General features: G+C 39.7%; 1 protein-coding gene across 1 annotated transcript in view; it reads left to right on the forward strand.

Annotated features, from left to right (window-relative positions):
• Window positions 1-439: 439 nt before the first annotated feature.
• Window positions 440-19,315, forward strand: part of LOC132381225 (signal peptide, CUB and EGF-like domain-containing protein 3) — a 339,989-nt gene continuing 321,113 nt past the window's right edge. Inside the window, exon 1 of the mRNA XM_059950570.1 lies at window positions 440-1,116. Within this exon, the coding sequence (XP_059806553.1) occupies window positions 1,017-1,116 (100 nt within the window). The 5' untranslated portion in view covers window positions 440-1,016. The remainder of the gene's footprint in view (window positions 1,117-19,315) is intronic.

Here is a 19,315-nt window from a genome sequence, read left to right on the forward strand (position 1 = left end):
GGACGAGGGCGGGGAGCAGAGAAATATAAAACAACGCTGCTTTCAGCTGTCGGCATGAGGGGCCAAGGCAGAGTCCGTCGCTGGCGGGAGCGACCTGTCCCCGGTGAGAATCAAACCACTCTCAGCATAATCGGATTTATTTAAATTCTCTGCCCTTTCAAACACAACGAACCCCTCGCTAGCTGGAGGGGGCAGGCTGGCCTCATTTGAACTTTTATAAAGAATGTTGCAAGCTGATTGGCGGCACTGTTTAATCTGAGTTTTCTACAGCTTGGTCGCTAGTTCAAGTTCCTAGTTTCATCAGTGTGTGACCGCGAATTGTGTGGGATAATTTGGAAAACAAAACATTTCCCTCGAACTGTTTGCGCCCTAGCCCAGACCAGTCTTTAATATTTAAAATCGCAGTTTCACTTGCTGGGGAGGCTCAGCCCGCAGGTCCATTCAGCGGTTACTGGATCTGTGCAGTTTCTAATGGCCGGGCCGGTCTGGCGACACGGTCCTGCCTGTATCGATCCATTGATTGCACATGGTCCTGCTCTGACCTCCTGATCCCAGAGAAGCCGTTTCCATGGAGACTGTAAGTCCTCCTCCAGCCTTTTTTTCCTCGTCTCTGGCAGGAATTTCTCTGGGCAGCAGCTGATTGTAAATTCCTGCAGATACTGGAAGCATTGCGTGTGAAGTGTTTCCCTCCTCCCCTTTGTTGAATGCGGTGCTGGATCCCCAGCCTCAGCCTCTCCATCTCCGCTCCTCTTCCTCCCTCTCTCTCTCGCGCGCGTGTGTGAGAGTGTCTTTATTTCCCCCACCCCTCCTTTCCCCTCCCTCTAGACCGTGTGCTGCTTACAGTAATGAGCAGGACACACCAGATTCTCCTGATCCCCCAGAGGGCGATCTGACTGACGTGGGAGGCTCCCACCGAGGTTCCTTTCAGCTCCATCAGGACCTCCGAGAGGAGTGAGTGTGAGTGAGAGAGAGAGAGAGAAGAAAAAACTCGCGTCTCACCTCTTCCCCATCTGAAAATGCAGAGCAGAATGGGTGCTATCCGTCTGACTGGCTGCTGCTGTTTATTTCTGATTTTCCTAAACCCACTCAGCGCCGCGGGAAGTAAGACAAACCAAGGTAAGAAAACCTTATGGTATTCCCTGTACTGATTCCGCTCGCCCTATTTACTTTAAACGTTTTTTTCTCTCTATGTAAATTCGTTCAGTGTTGAGTTTCGGATCGTGACTGTGAAGGCTCACAGGGGTCTAAATACATGAGGGAATCGTGTGGGACAGGACACGTAAGATCAACAATTCTACATAAACGGAGAAAAAAGAAAGTAGGCAAGATAACAGTTGTGTAATTTGGGTTCTATTAAACGACAATTTTGTGCTTAACTTCTGAACGTTTAAGTAACTTATATTAACACCTCATTTGCATACCTGGGGAAAACACTGACACACTTTAAAATATGCTGTCGGCCGTCTTCTGTTCTCGAACAAGCACAATCTTTCCAACATGATATATGTAGATATCTTCTTTTTCACCACAGTTTGATAAAAGTTTTCCATCTGTGCACACTTCAGAAACTTGAAGAGCCAATGTCACAAATTTTTACAGCTTCTGCAAACGAAGATGAAACATGAATTATTTAACAAATGCTTCAGGCAAACGCACATTCAATAATTGCGGTTTGAACAAACTGCCTATATGTAGCGGATATAATAGTAAATTTAAGAAAGAGATCAGCTTGTAAAATGTATATGTGTATAAATTATGTATGTATATTTGATGTCAGTGAATGCAGTATTTAATATTTTTTATTTAGATGGTATTAATTAATTGTTTTATAATCGACTCATTGCTTTACAAACTGTAAATCTATAGAAAATTAAATATCGGTTGGCTTAGTTTAGATTCAGCCCAACACAGACATGGTACAATACTTATGAACATACACCAAATCTGGCTTTTCAGATCCTGTTTTACTTGTGTCTGCTGGCATTGTGGCAATAACAAAACAAACACTGCAATGTGGTTTTAGTCTTTAGTTTATTAGCTGGGCGATTGACATATGTATTTGCTGAAAAATGTAATCTGAACAAGCTGGGACTTATTCAGCATGATGTTGACACATTACTGTGCAAAGTGCTGAGTGAACGTTTAACCAAGAATTTGCACCACTTTGAGTGTAGTTTAACACAGTCGAATATACAATTCTTACATTAGTCGGAGTTAGTTTTTGATAGCTGTGCTGTGATGACCCAACAAAGAATTACAATAACCGTGCTCTCAGTGAGAGCAGTCTGTGAGGTGTTTTTAGTTTATCTGAAAGATTTCTGTTAGGTGCAAGGGAAGTTAGAATTTCAGTTAACTTTTTTCTTGCTCCATTTGGGAAATAAATGATTATGGATATCTGTTTGCTGCCAGCTTTCTGAAACAGTGTTCACCTTGCCATTTTTCAGGTAAAATCACACTCACAATAAGTGTTAGCAACTACTTGACCTTGACAGACATCATATTGCAGTCTACACCAACATTTTCAGACTGAAGAGTGACCCCAGCTGATCTCTGCTTTCCCCTAAGAACGGACACTGAGGCCAATTCTGGTTCCACAGCTGCCACCTGAATTGTGATATAGGGTTAATTAGTTGATTTCTAATAATTGCACATCCTGTGCTCAATCATATGAACTAATTTCATAAGAAAACACCACTGCTGTGTAATGTTTGTCTTCCTTTTTAAAATTATTAACATTTTATTTAGCAAAAGACAAACATTATTAGAAGCTGCTCTCCATGGGGCTAGTAATACCTTTTTAAAAGGAATTTAATTGATTTATATTGTTAGTTTTTGATATCTCGGTTGCAATGTGAATGTGATTGTTTCATGATCTGGTGTTTTAGTTACATTTGGAATGGCAACATGAGAACTAAATTACCTCATTTTTATAATAATGAATAGATTGTTTCCTGAGAACTTTACAACTGTTGGAAATTTACTAAAGCAAAATTATCTGACAGCCTGTTTTGGAACATTACCCAGAGGAACCTTGAGACCTGCCATTCTTGATATAGAACAAAAGATTATAGATGTGCTGTAAATGAAAGGGAAAATATCTCTTACAAGATGAGTTCATTGTAATTCATCCACACTTTCTTCATAAAGGTGTTTGGATGATGTGGTAAGATATAGACGATGCTACCAGGTCTGCGTTCACTGGCTGTTTGAAATTCAGTTTTGATAAATTTTAGCATTCACTACTACCATATTGGCACTAACCTGAGTGCAGAGGAGTGTAGGGTTTCAAATAATTACATCCCACAAATTGTCACAACTCATTAGTGAATACTTTCTACAAGCAGTGTTTGATGTTTTTTCTCAGCTGGAGAGTCAGAACCCTTTTATATTATATATAGAATAACAGTGATGAATTGGATGCCTAGCCTTTATAGTTTTCATCATGTGGCCTGCAAACACCTGAAGCAATTGTGTTTACACGGATAATGTAAAATGGCAGAGACATCGCCTGATTGAAACATCAACTGTTTATTCCCCTCCATAGATGCCTCCTGACTGCTGAGTTCCTCCAGCATTTTGTATGTTGCTCTGGATTTTCATAATCTCTTGTGTTTCTCACCTGATTTGTTATCCTTTTTTATGATCTCACTTCAGGATAAATAAAATCTCAAGATTTGAAGTAAAAAAAAATTGGCTCTTTTTCGCCTGTTGCTTCTGGATCTTTAAAAGGTAGAGTTTAGTTCCACAGGTGATAAAGGTACCAAGGAACTCTTTCAAGTGACCACTTTTCATGCTAGGATCAGGACTGAAGAGCATTACCAGGCGATTGCCTACAGAGCTAGTGGAGACAAGGGGAAGTGGTAGTTGGTTCATCATATCTCAGCTCCATCTGACAACATATCCAAGAGTAGTTAGCACTTAATGATCGGAAACAGAGATCCTGGCTGATTTCCCATATCTGCTTTCCTCTTGTGTTAATTCATGGTGTGATACTTTTGGTATACCACCAAGTTGTTCACTTTGGTTGGAGTAATCAGTTAAATTTCTGATATTCATAGTATTATGAAAAAGTGAACCACAGGGAGAAATAATTTAGTGCTACTGCACAATACGTAGCTCCCTATCGCAAAGGCATTTTATATTGCAGAGTCTCTGGCTGTTTGTGCTGTGAAATTTCAGCAGCAGTCAGAACAACTGTGGTTAGACAGTTTTGAAGTAACAATCTTGTGCACGGATGCTGTTCGTTTTTATATGGCACCACCAGCCTTGGTAGCAAAATGATCCGAGCACACAAAGCTTATTGTGCTAAGTTCCTGCACAACATAATGCCTATCTGGCTTTATTGTGCGAATGCAATAATGAAAATAATTTGTTCAGATTTTACACTGCTGAGATGCAACAAGGAGATATGAACCTGGTACAACTGTTGCTGGTGTGCCACTGCACTGGCCCCTGGCAAGATTTGATTGATGCCAAAAAGTAATGAAGACTGCCCATTGTAAACTTCACCTGTACAGATTACAGTCTCCATCTGGCTCGTGTAGAACATTTACAACAGTATAATAAAACCTGTTGTCTTGAATGTCCGGTTGGCCGCTGCAACCTTCCATATATGTTACTTAAAATAAGTGATTGGAGGGTCTTTCAAATACCTCCCAGTGATGAATGTTTCTCTTGTTTCTGGATCTGTTGTTGTGCTTCATAATACATATAAAACACTCTAAAATGGATACCAAGTTACTTAACATACACGTGTATTTATTGACTTGGCTTTTGAGATAAAGATAGATTTGGAAAAAAAACAGAAGATGATATAAGTGGCTCAGGCATCAATGTGGTTGATGTATTTGTGATCAGTTGAAGACAAATTAAATTGTAGTATATTTATGATTTGATTGGGGCAATTCAGCTCAGGGAGTGGTTTGTGATGAATGTCATGGAAGATAAAATAACTTAAGAAACAAGCTTCTCTTCTCACGAAGGGGATAGTCAATTGATGCAGAGTTCTTGTATCTTGTATACTCTGTTTTCAAAAGTGGAGGAGTCATTTCTCAAAGCTACAGTAAATCCCACCATGCATTCATAAGTGCCGAAATTATTTGCTGTTATTAGAAAATATTGAAAGTGGCAGTTAAATCATATTTTCCAACATGTCCAGGAGATTCTTTAGAAAGACAAGGTACCTCACCTCAAGAATTCAGCTCAAAGTTAATTGTGGAATAGGTTTTCTCTAGATTTCTACATTGGAATTTTCTTTGTGTGCGTGATGATTTTGTAGCTTTTGGGAAGCTATTCTAAGATTTTAGCCTGACTGAAATCTCTTCAGTGTGGCAGCAATGCTTATTTAAGATCAGAGTGCTGGAATTTGAAATATCCTTTAGGCTTAAAAGTTTTCTATACTCATCCCCCATTTAGTTCCACTGAGGATGAGATATTTTCTCCTTCCCCTTTCTGGGACCTCCTGTGTCACGCACCCTGGCTGTGATATGTGCACCAGGGGTTCCCAGCTAAAGTAGTTAATGCTCTGTTGATTAACACCTTTTGGCAAGAAGAGCTGGGTGAATATCTGGTTAGGAATGGGATTAAAGGTTATAAAGATTGCTAATGGATAAGAATAATTTAGATAAATTGGAACATGTTGGCTCCTGAACTGTTAGGGCTGTGGAAAATGTCATGCTAGAGGGAGGGGAATGGTCAGGGATGAATAATTAAATGTAGAGTTAGTAGATCTTGCTGAAGAGTTTCACCAGATTGACCTTTTGGCAGAGGGCAGTGAAAACATTGCACAATCTTTTCTCGGGAGATTAAACAGGTCACAACAAAGTAAAACAAACACAATAAATAAGCTGCAAATGTGGGACATTTTAAGAAAAGAGAAATGCACACTGGTCAGTTAGCGTCCAATGAGAGCAAAAGGATAATTAACACATCAGGCAAATTCCAAAAAACTACTTGCAAGGCTATTAAGTGCAAATATTTCAATGCTTCCCTTGTTTGTATCAAGATTCTTCCCTGATAAAAATATAGCTTGGTTTGGGCCTTAGCTCCAGGTAGGTCGTCACACAGTTGGTCCTATTGTATGGAGAACTGGCTTATGAACTTATATCTCTTGATACCAGAATATTTAACTTGATTTTCTCCTGGATTTTTCTCTTGGTTGTTTAAATCTTTATATAATCAGAGTAACATGAAGGAAACATTTAAAATAACACAATTGTTTATGGTAAACAAACTAAGCTAGGGTACTTGGCATCACCTCTCACATGGAGCTCCTTTTTAGGCAGAGCGTTGTTGTCAGTGTTTCATACCAATCTGAGATGCTGCGGATGATAACCCCAGACCTTTTGAGCCAAGAGTTGCTTGATGGGGTGACTGGATGGATAGTTTGAGAGGAGATTCCTTCATTCCACAATTTATGGTGTTCCAATTCTCAATGTCATCCCAAATGCTTTTCACCATGGAGAGTGGTCATGGACCAAGTCTCATTTGAATCAGTGGGAATTTGCACTTTTACAAAGGAGTTTTACAGAACAACCTTGAACCTTTTTCTCCGGTTCACCTGATAATCCCTTGTCATGGTGGAGCTTGGAGTAAGATGTGTGTATTTGGAATCTCATATTGGGACTGTGAATGATATGGCTTACCCATCAGAATGACCTAGGACATTGTTGCTGGGAATATTGTCCAAGTTCGTGACACTGATGTTGATCTGCTTATCCTGACAGTGGCTTTGGAGGATTTTTTGGAGACTGTTGGCACTGTGTCTGTAGTTATCTGAAGAGGCAAATTATCTACATCACTGAAGCATACACTGTTGCATGGTGGAACATAAAACCCTGAGATTTTGATTTGCCACTGATGGTAAAAAGACTGTTCTGGCACAGAAAAGGGAACAGTGAATTTCTTTATTGATTTTGCCTTCATTGAGAAGTGGCCCCACAGATCTGAAATGGCCTGTATTTTCTTGGGTGTCAAGGAGGGCCTTTATTGTTTGGGTGCACATGCAGCAGTGGGTAGAGAGTGGAGATAGGTTGATAATGGACATTTCTTTTGCAGATGTTTAGGGCAAGACTTGTCTATTTTATTCTACAAGTCTACAATGGCGTGGAGAACACTATGGTTTTGTGTAAGTGACTCAGGTTACATGGGTTAAGCAAGTTTCTCATCAGTATCATAGGTTAGCTCCACTCCAGTGGAGGAGGGGTGCACTGAGAAAGACTAAGAAAAGGATGGGGTGCACTGAGAACTGTTGTATTGAGTCTTCTTTCCCCAGCCTGATGAAAGACATTTGACCAGGAGTGTTAACCCTGTTTCTCCTTCCACAGGTGTTAACTGACATGCTCAGTGTTCTCAGCACTTTCTGCTATCTGCACTGACCCCTTGTGCTCTTTCCATCCAATTTCTGTTCTTCAGTTCATGGTCTTCCTGTTGGATCTCAGTCTAAAAGTGCCTGTAGAACTGCTTCTTTTCTCTTGATGGATAGTGGTTTCCAATTCAGAATAATCAATAATTGGTCAATCATTTCCATATTCTCTTGATCAGTCTCATTAAACCCATTATGAAGTGTTCTTGTCTATTGGCCTTCACTGTTATTAATAAAAGTAGATTTCACGGTAACCAGACATCGTGAATTTACTGCAGCTGCTGTTGGGTGGCATTCCTCAGGCTCATGAAAGGAGGTATCTCTGAATAGGTTGTGTTAATTATATTTGATTTGCCAATGGTACTGTTTCTGTTGCCGCCATTGTTTTGGGGCTAGACACAGAGGCTAACAGAATGGATTAGGTGATGTTCATCATTAGCTGCCATGAAGCACAGGCACACAATGTATTTGATCTTCTTACAGATTCCATGCAATGAAAATAACAAAAATAACATGAATACATTGTAAAATGAGAGCCCTTTTTCAGCTGCGTCTTGGATTGGTTTACTAACAATAAATCAATGCTAAAATGCATTCGTGGCCATTCTCTTGAGAATATTTGTACATTTTGTAAACTATGTTTTGATAAAGTTTTACTATTTTAGAGGAGTTGGTGGACACCGTGGAACTAGCTGCACGATGCCTGGAGGTTGATCAACTCTGTACATTCCTTATAGTAATCTAAATTTGTCTGGAGTTCTCTTGATAATCAGATTAACTCCATAGATTCCAATATTCAAGAATGTTCCTTCTACCCTTTGGGGCCCACAGTAACTACACCACGACATCAGTGGCTGATTGCTCCATATGGAACACCACTTTTCTTTGCCATTCTTTCAAGTTTTTGAAATTTCTGGAATGCCTTTGCACTCCTGTTTGATATCAACTCAGTGCCCTCTCCTCATTTATACTCTGAGATGTTACAGTGTGTCCTTGTTCCTTATTTTCCTTTAATTGGGTGCCTGTTTGGAAGACACTGGCTCTGGATGGAGCATTGGCAATGGAGGTTCACTTCTCAGCCCTTCGGGCAGCTGGAATTTTTCTGTAGTGTATTTTCCTTTGCTTTCCTATGAGACGTGTTTGAATCAAGGCTTGTTACTTTGTCTTTTTGACTTGGTTAGGTTTAGGAAAAGCTCATGTGCCATCTGCACCAATTTGTCTATGATATTTTGAAGTACAAATATTAGGGAATATTTCACTCTAGAGGGACTGACTTCAAAATCTAATAGCTACTTTCTACTGAAGTTTGGACTTGAATCCAAATTGCATCTGTTAAAATAATTTGCTTATTGAATTTCTGCATATAACGTTCTATAAGATTCCACCTGAAGTAATGCAGAATCACACTGTTCTACCCAATGCTCTAGCAGTAACTTAAACAGTTAAACCACAATGATTTCACATAACCATCTTTTGCTGAATCAGACACAAAGAAGTCATGGACTGAACAGTGCATAATAAAATTTATTTTTTTAAAACGTCACTTAGAAAAAAATAGGTCTGTGGCCTTGATGAATAAGCACACGGCTTACCATCGTTGAGTCATTCAGATCACCAGGACTGGATTCTTGGCTGAAGTTAGTTTAGCTGAATGAAGGCCATTCCTGCCCTGGAGCAGGGTTTGGTGAGGAGTAACAAGGCTTTCCTTTTGCTCCTTGTCATATACTGAGATTTTGTTGCGTGTTAGGGAAGAAACTGCTTAACATTTGATTTTCTTGGTTTCAATTCAGTTGGCTTCAGCAACTTCCTTAGACTATCATCCTCCCCACTCAGTCCTCTACGCTGCATATGAACATGCATGTGGACACACCTACATACAGACATACACAGATAGAAGGACACGTGAAATACTCTGGACCACCCTTCGCCTGTCTCTCTGTATCATGTTCTCTTGACAGAGGGACCCAGCTTCAGCATCTTCTCAACTTTTAAATGATGCTAGTTTATTTTAATAGATGGCTCTCACAAAACTCATAAAAAATCTGTGACTTAGTATTCAGTGAATGATAGTAACTGGGAGTTATTTTGGCTCTCCCGATGAGACCAATTACAGGGTGTGTAGATTTAAAAATCTGACAGTTTTGCTAATTGTACTTAGACAAGAGCATAGAATTCATGTTCAAAGTGGTGAGTGAGTTTAATAGAGTAAATGAGGAGTAACACTTCCCAAACATCAGAGCCAGTAGACATATAACGTAGAATTAAGAGGGAAACAGAATTATATACAATGTGGAAACAGGCACTTTAGCCCTTTATGCCCACCAAGAAGTCTACTCTACCCTATAAAGCTTTTCTAATCAAGTAGAAACATCAGTTTTGTTTACATGGATGCTATGATTTTTTTAAAAAATTGGTAGAAATGTGTTCAATAATAAGGAAAACTGCATCTGTAAACTCAAAAAAGGAATACAGGTTAAGCACTCTTTATCTGAAACGCTTGGGGCTAGATGTGGTTTGGATTTTGGAACATATAATGAGTAGCTTGGGATAGCCATAATTTCCAATTCTGAATTTATGTACTACTGGTAAGCAGCCTGTGGATTACATTTGTTCATCATATTATGTACTTAACAGTAAAAATATTACATACCATAATGAAAATATAATGTATGCAGGTAAAGCATCATTGAGAGAATACCTGAATCAGCATGCAGGCTTTCAGTCTCCATCTATAATGCTCAGTTCTGATTATAATACACTGTAGTAGTATTTTACTTGTTTTTAGGTTTAAACAGACAGCATTGTAGACTTGTTCTGGTGTTATATTTTCATCAGTGTTACTTTAAAAATGTAATGCCATTATGTAAGGTATAAAAAAATCACCATTGTAGACTTGTTCTGGTGCTAGATCTCCGAGGTCAGCAGACAGTATAAAAATTTAATCCTATGTCTTTTCTTAAGTTTCTGCAACCAGCCTGCTGAATATTCACAATTGCCTTTAATTTTCAGTTCAGTGTGATAGATCTTTGCTTGTTTTATGATCAGCGTACCTGTAAGCATTATAGGTTCACTCTGACACTGACGATACTTTAGCAAGATCTTAATTTTTCATATTACGCAGTGTTTTTCTACTTTTCATTACCTTCTGTTCATTACATATGTGAGGTTGCTTCTCAGGACTGTCCTTGGTGCGCATTGCCTAGGGACTTTCTCTATTTTGACATAATGTCAGTGCTCAAAAATGGTTTGGATTTGGGAGGTTTTCAGATAAGGGGTACTCACTCTCTATTTGCAATACTGTGAGGATTAAGTGAGAGAACAGGCTAAGGGCCCTTTTGACCTCAGCACTGACCACATCAGAAATTCATCCTGTACACTGGAGAGAATTCATGAGGGAACGTAAGGCATTCACAAAATTGTCACATTTTCACATTCATGTTTTTCTGTTACTGAATTTATTTTCTTTTCGGTAAATGCCACTAAAGTTATTGAGTTTCTAGGATGTGTGTCAGCACTTGCAAGCAACCCTTCACACATTTCAGGTTTGATTGCCACAGCCCTGCTCCTCTGGGTAGCCTTGCAGCATTTCACTGTTCTTTTGTTGATGTCTGATCAATCTTTTCACTCTGTGATCCCCTAGAAATAGAAAATTAACCAGGAATTGCAAAAACGCTGAGCAAAATATGGAATCTGTTGCTACGAGTTTTTGTCAGTAGTGTACAGGATTTGATGACATTCATGAACTACTCAAGCTTTTTATTTGTGGCTTGTGTCATTATCACAAATGCTTACTTAAGTAACTCCTTTGCAGTTCCCCGCCAACCATCTATTATCCTCACTGATGATACTGATACAAAGATAGCTTGCGTTGTACTCATCATTTGTGGTTTGAATAATAGTGCTGGAGGTTCAACTCCAGGAATCTTCATTTACTATCCGGTAACTGAGCTACAATTTTAGTTGAGAAAATAGTTGCATCAGGCTTGTTGTTGTGGCAAAATGACCAGTGGTAACTTTGCATTAAATATTGTACATAAATTTCTAGTGGCGTTTAACTCCGTTAAAAGGCGAATGTTCAATTTTTGGATACAGATTTCACTCTGTTTTACTAATGATCCTTGCATTTCTGCAGATATATAAATAACTATGAGTGAACATGTTACAAGAGATCAGTGAAAGAAGTTTAAAACATAATTCTAGTGGATGGTAGAGGAAGTACAGGTATTCGGTATTGGGCATATGTTGCGAGAAAACTGTAATTTTAAACATAAGCTTTCTTTTGGTTTATTGCATGTTTATGTAGATGAATATGTCATATGATATAGTACTGACACTACACATCCAATGATCTTGGGAATGAAAAATTGATTGCAATTTCAGTTTTCACTTTTTAAGGGCATACTCTACTCTGTAAATAAGGTCATCCAAAGCCCTGGTGCTAATTTGCACAAATTACCCTTTAACCATCACTGTATGTTTAGTGACTAACACCAGGTAACCAGTAGAGCAAAGCTACGTTTGTAAAACTCTTATGCTTTCTTTCAATCGTTTGACTGCTCTTCACTGCCCTGTACCTTCTGATTTATCTTGCTCCCCTTGGGAATCCTGAATTTCATTGCCAAACTTTTGGCAGAGGCCAAGGTTCTAAAATCTGCCTGGCTTTCTCACTCTTGTATTCCATTTGATACAGTGGCCAGAAGGATTTCCATGTGTGGCTCAGCTTCGTTTTTGGATAATGTCTCAGTGGTCAGCTTGGGAAGTTAATACTCTGTGCAAATGGAAGCTGATGTTGTGGTACATGTGGATTGTTGAAGCAATGGCACTCACCGTCTTTCCTGTTACTGTTTCAACACTTGCTCCTCAATGATTTCATGGATTTTGCTGTCACCATCTATCCCAAAGCCTATTTCAGATATTAGTCACCTTTGGTTACATACTGGCTCTGTTTTCTAACCCGGCCATGGGCAGCGGTGCAGGAAATTTATTAATCTGTGGGTTTCCAGCTAATCTGAAAAGCTTGAGGCCAATTGGCTACAGGAGTTGAAGACTGGTACTTTTTATCTCATAATTTATCCACATATAAATAAATATTACTGGTCATTTCCATAGCTGTTGTTACATTAATCAAATTTCAAACAACTGTAATAAGACATTTGCTCTCATTACTTTCATAGCTGGGACTAGTAACTAACCGTAAAACTGTTAACTAACCAAGAAGATTTGTTAGACTTAAGGAACAGAACTGATTGCTTGTCGTACCAGCATTTGTTTGTCAAAAACTGTGGTTTCTCTAATGACATTGATGAAAACAGCAAGTTTCAACACATGTTTTATATTTTGATGTACATGTGACAAATAATAAAACAAATCTATATACTCTTAATATTTGTTCAGAATTCAATATAATGCTTTAAAATTAACGTAGAATCTCAAGTTTAGAAGTTTAAGATAGAAAAAAATCCAATACTACTGGATCTTCTGTCCATGTCATGTGAAGTCTGGCATATGGTGTGCACAGATTTTGCCACAAATTTTGAGTAATGTCAGTATTTATTATGTAGTGCAAATATATAAACATTTATAATGTGAATTTCTGTTTAAGTAGTTGGTGGTCAAGGTTCAGTTGCAGGCCTGTGCTAGCCCACTCTTTCCACTAGGTGGTGGTAGTGCCTCATCCTGCCTCACAGCCACAGAGTCGCTATTGACTGTTGGAAGTCTCAGTGGTCTGGCATGTTGTTGCTTTCCAGAGCAAATTTGTTTAAATTTTGTTTCTCTGAGACTTAATGCCTCCTTCTGACCCTAATTTTTCTCAGTCACAAGGAATCTTTCATTCTGTGATCCCACAGAATTCTCCAGCTCCAGCCCCTGGACCTGAAAAAATTTACAAGGCTATTGGCGGGTCTGGAGGACCCAAGTTAATGGGGAAAGATTGAATAGGTTAGGGCTTTATTCCTTGTAATGTAGAAGATTGTGGGGAGATTTGATAGAGGTATAAAAATTGTGAAGGGTATAGATAGGGTAAATGCAAGCAGGCTTTTTCCACCGAGGTTGGGTGGGGCAACAACCAGAGGTCATAGGTTAAGGGTGAAAGGTGAGCAGTTTAAGGGGACCATGAGGGGAAACTTCTTCACTCAGAGGGTGAATGAGCTGCTGGCACAATTGGTGCATGTGAGCGTGATTTCAACATTTAAGAGAAGTTTGGGTAAGTACATGGATGGTAGGGTATGGTTCCAGTGCATGTCGATGGGACTAGGCAATTTAAATGGTTTGGCACAGACTAGATGGGCCCAGGAGCCTGTTTCTGTGCTGTACTTTTCCATGACTAGGTTGTATAGGTTCATCAAGCATGACAATCCCAGTGCACTTTCCTTAGTGCTATCCAATTAACTCAGAAGCTTATTTTACCAGCATTACTCATGGATATGCTACCAATTACACTTGATTATATGAGTTGGTATGCTTTAGGTGCTAACTTTATCACACCAAATGTACATTGGATTCCTCCCATGAATCTGCGTTGCTTTCTGATTTTCTACTTTGGTGGTTGGCTGCAAGATATTGAGATCCTCACTGCAGAGCAAGTTTATAATCTGTTCTGTTACTGGAACTGGTGGAACTGTTGACTGCTATCTTTTTTGATATGTTTTATTGTCATTTTTTATAATTGTGTTCTTTATACTTATCATGATTTTGCGTTAGATTCGGAGTAACAATCATTTCATTCCCCCTTACACTTGTGTACTGAAGAAGGACAATGGACAATCTTGAATCTTTCTCATGAATAGCTTTGATGTGAAGTTATGGAAACTTAGGTACAGTAGCAAGAAACCGGAGAAGTTTCATTTCTCAGAAAACTCAATAATGCCGCGAGTGTGTGCGTGTGCATGTGCATGTGTGTTTGCGTGTGTGTGGTGCGTCTCTGTCTCTGTGGTGTGTGGGTGTGTGTGTTTACATATATGTGCATACATGTTTGTGTGTGGTGTGTGTGTTTATATATGTGCATGCGTGTTTGTGTGTGTGTGGTGCATCTCTGTCTCTGTGGTGTGTGGGTGTGTGTGTTTACATATATGTGCATGCGTGTTTGTGTGTGTGTGGTGCGTCTCTGTCTCTGTGGTGTGTGGGTGGGTGTGTTTACATATATGTGCATGTGTGTTTGTGTGTGTGTGGTGTGTCTCTGTGTGTGTACTGTATCTTTAAAGAGGTCACCATGTGCTTTGGTTTCCGATGCATTGTTACACTATCCAATGCTGGTTTAATGTTGACTCCATGATTAAAGGATGCTTTTTCTATCTTTATCACTCGCCATGTGGAGTGGACAGCAACCCAAAATGTTAAACCTACAGACACCATACTGGTGATTATGATGTGACAACATGAAAACAGTATTTAAAAATTAACATTAAACAGAATTCGTTGGAGTCTTTCTTGTAAATCTGTTGATGACTGTGATGAAACTAATGCACGATGTGATTATTCTTTCAACTGGTTTTAACGGTTGAGTTTGTAAATGCAGATTTTCTTTATTAGCCAGAGTTAGAAATTTAGGATGAGAGGCTGAGGGCAGTTACCTTAAGTGTTGAAAACAAATGCTAAGATTTTCTGTCTTTGAATCCTTCCCAATGCAGAGTAAACGTTCATCTCAAGCAAACATACTTAGAACAATTTTAATGCCACAGGGAAGAAGAAAATGGCTGAAGTTTTATTTATTGCTTCAGTCAAGTTCCAAGATGCACTTACACTTTGGTTTGCTGAAATGAATAAACTTTGATTCTCAAAGTACTGTTAACATTTTAATAATAAAACTATTCAAAAGAGATGTCGTTTGTCCATCAGTAAATGAATTTCTGTACCAATAAATGTTTTACTCAATGTCAGTTTGGTCTTTTAATTTGTTTTAAGTGGATTCCTTTCTACTTGTTCCAGGTTAGTTCCAATTCTGTCTCCTTATCCAATTTACAGTTTAAGAAATTTTACTTGCCTTCTGTTCTGCTCACCTCCCATTGCTAAATTTAGAAATAGAAGTCACTGAAAGGAGTTTAAACTCATGTTTGAAAGGATGGTATTTGAGTCAACAAATAGCCTAAATTAACTATGACTATGGATTGATTCATTGTAGACTGTTTAATTAATTTAGAGGATTAATTACGGAAATAATTTGTTCATAGAGCATGGAACAGGCCCTTCGGTCCAACAAGTCCATGCTGACCACAGCATCGTCCGTGCCAGTCCCAGAACCTTGCATGCCCTTTCTCTTCATGTTCCTACCTAAATGCCTCTTGAATGTTGCACTTCCATCCATCTCGACCACCTCCTCTGGCAGTTTTCCCAAGTGCTCATTACTGTCTGTGATAGGAAGTTACCTTTCAGGTCTCTTTTAAAAAATTCAATCCCCCCCCCCCCCCACCGCCTTATCTTGTATCTAAGCCCTCTCATTTAGGAATCCCCAACTCTGGGCTGGCTGTGACTGAGCACCCCTTATAATTTTATAAGCTATATGAGGTCACCCCTCATTTTCCTATGCTCCAATGAATAAAGATCCAGTGTGGCCAATCTCTCTCTATAGCTTAGGCCAGGCAGTGTACTCGTAAATCCCTTGCGCACCTTCCCCTGCTTGACACTGTCTTCCCCTCAACAGGATGGCCAAAACTACACAATACTCCAAATGCAGCCTTACCAGTAATTTATATAGCTGTAAAGTACTGTCCTTCCTCATAAACTTGATGAACACCTTTATCATCTACTTGCATCATCACTTTCAGCAAATTGTACCCTTCTACTCCCAGGCCCTACCTTGGTTTAACTGAGCAAGATGGATTTGCAGTTCATTGTAACCTGCTTCACTATCAACAAGGCCCCCTAGTTCAGTTAACAAACTTGCTAATCGGGCCAAGTACATTCATTTCCAAATCATTTACATAAATAATGAATAACGGAGGCCTCAAAACTGACCTGGGGCACCCTACCAGTCACAGGCCTCCAGTTGGAGAATTGACCTTCAGCCATTACCATCTGTTTCCTATCAGAGGATGCTGTGAAATTTTATCTGTAGACCAGGGGACTCCTGCAGACAGCAGCTTAGTGGCTTAAGAATGAAGAGTAGAGTTGTGCAAACAATTTGTTTAGACTCGGCAAGGGGGTCTGATTGCAATCAAAGGGAAGGACAGATGCTGGTTTGTGGCCAAAAATAAGTTTCTCTCAGGGGCTGGAGGTTGGAGGTCCATTCTCTGCAAGTCCAGGGTCAAGGAGTGGAGGTGCGGAGGTGGCCTGTCCGGGATTGGAGGTCTGTCTGAGTGGGTGAAAAAGGGGCTTGTTTTGTTGTTGATGATGCTGCTTGTGTTGTTGTGTTGAGCATAGGGGGCGTGCTATTTTGGCACCAGAATGCACAGCATCACTTGTGGGCTGTCCTAGCCCATCCTTTGGAGTGTTGGTTGTTAAGGCAAATAATGCGTTTCACTAAATCTAATAAATCTAAATCCGAATTTGATTCCACAGGGGATCTCCTAGTAGTATAGATACTACAATGGAATTAAAATAAGCTGGAGTGCACCATCTTCTTAGGCCTTAGGTTTCATCCCAGTACATGGTAAGTCTGATGAGTAGAAACTGAATGCTACATAAATACCGACAGCTATGGAACGAACTAGTGAGAGAAGAACAGAGAAACAGTCCCACCAGACCAGTTCAGCCATACCAGTCAAAATGCCTGTCCATATTTTTCTAAACCTTTTCTATACATGTTGATGTCCAAATGCTTTAAAAGATTGTATTTGTACCTGTCTCTACTGCTTCTCCAGCAGCTGGTTCCACTATTCTCTATGTGAAACCATTGCTCCTCCGATCCTCTTCAAATCCTTCAGCTCCCACCGTAAGCATAAGACTCTAGTTTTAGTCTCCCCTACGCTTGGAAAAAAGACTGTAATTATCTATCCTATCTACATTGGTTTTAGCAGGACCAATAGATTTACTGTTCTATAAGAGATTTATGCATGAGCATATGATTTTCCTTACACATGGTCTTTAATATACAGTACAGGCGGTCCCTGGGTTACGTACGAGTTCTGTTCCTGAGTCCGTCTTTAAGTCGGATTTGTATGTAAGTCGGAACAAGTACATCCGGTATTATTTAGCATCAGTTAGTCAAATGTTTGTCTTAGTATATAGTATATATTTTACCTTTCTAAGCATATAAAACACTTAAGAATTGTATGTATTCCAATAATTAAACCACTGCTTTGCTTAGTAATAATTGTAGCTTTCATCGGGGCAGGGCCCTTCACATGCTCCATTATTCTCACTTTATCCGTTATCCTTTAAAATTGTTCTGATCGTTGACCGACTGTAGCCTGATGCTTTTCCAATGACCGATGGCTTTTCACCTCTTTCCAAACGCTTTGTTATTTCCACTTTATTTTCAATCGCGTTCGCTTCCCATTAATGGAACAGAAGCACTGCGGGTGGCAGGCCCTGATCTGCGCCAGCTCCCGAGGTCCGCGGGGTCCTAAGGACCACCACACTGATTTCCCCGGGTCCTAAACTGCACTTACACAATATTCCGCATGGGAATTTAAACTGGAGGTGGCAGTGTTTTTTTTACAAGGTCGAGTTGCAAGCTCGATATCAACCTGGCACGGATGGTACGGGAGTCACTGGATCGATATCAACCTGGCACGGGAGCAGACTGTCACTAAATCGAATTCGGGATGCTCCGTTCTCTAGCCCGGCGCTGATTTGACTGCGCCACCAGCCGACCGGAACGGGGAGGTGGGGTCAGGGTGAATCTTACTAAGAAAAATTTAAGCCAAATACAAAGTTAAACACTCAACACAGCGTCAATGGCAACAACTTAAAATGGCGGACGGCGTTCTCCTTCCTCGGTTCATAAGTACAAGTTGTCCGTAAGTCGGACGTTCGTAACTCGGGGACTACCTGCACTGTTACAGCATGGGGCTAATGTCCTTTGTGTTTTAGCTATGGCTATATAGTTTGTTCTGTTTATGATCTGGTGTGGATAAAAAGATTTTAAAAATTATTGATCTTGCACCCATTAAATCAAAACAAATTTTTATTTCACTTTTTAAAAATTCAGTGACCTCCGTGAACTTAAAGGGAATGCAGAATAGAACTTAGTTAATTTCAGATTGCATATTTCAGTTTCTCAGGACCATAATATCCGCTTATCCAGAGCTCTGGCTACACAATTCAGCCCATACTTTTGACCCAGGGCTCACACTGTAGACAAGGGAATGAGGCAAATGTTGGATTATCAGGATTTCAGAACCACAGGATCACAGATTATCAGAGTTTGGTCTCTAAAAGCAAGAAGTGAGGATGAAGTATGCCATTACTCAATTGCACCATTTCAACCATCTGTTCAAAAATTATGAATGTTTGTCGTTTATAACAAAGGAGAGGGGACAAGGACAGCAGTCTGCTGTGGAAGGCTTGACCGGGGCATCCTGAGGAATGAGACAATTAGGTATGTTCAGTGAAAAGTTGAGTGTGTTGGAAAGCCTGCTAGATTGCTTACTTTCATTGTCAAATTGTATGGAAGGTTTTTAAGCAAACTTACCAAAGGGCTTTTTCAAAAGACTTCTAGGCCCAACCATGATCTAGTCTTGAATATCTGGTGTCACAGCTTCCATTTCAGCATGTATAGAAGCCATTCACCCTTACTGAATAGAGTGGAGTATAGTTCTGCTGATTTTGAATGCCTATAGTTCTTAAGTTCCTAGACATGTTTGGAATCCTTCCATTTATCATGGAGGTAGTGCCTCACAACCCAAAGCAAAGTGTTCTCAGATGAGGATGGAGGTTGTTCCCTGTTGTCTCCTGTGATTACTCCTACTGCAAGTACACCTGATTCTAATATTGGTGATGATAAGATTAGTTCCCTACTAGTTTTTTTCACTGCCTGCTATAGGCTGCATCTGGCTTCTATGATCTTCAGGTCTT

Source organism: Hypanus sabinus, chromosome 25, assembly GCF_030144855.1.
Source record: "Hypanus sabinus isolate sHypSab1 chromosome 25, sHypSab1.hap1, whole genome shotgun sequence".
NCBI lineage: Eukaryota > Metazoa > Chordata > Chondrichthyes > Myliobatiformes > Dasyatidae > Hypanus > Hypanus sabinus.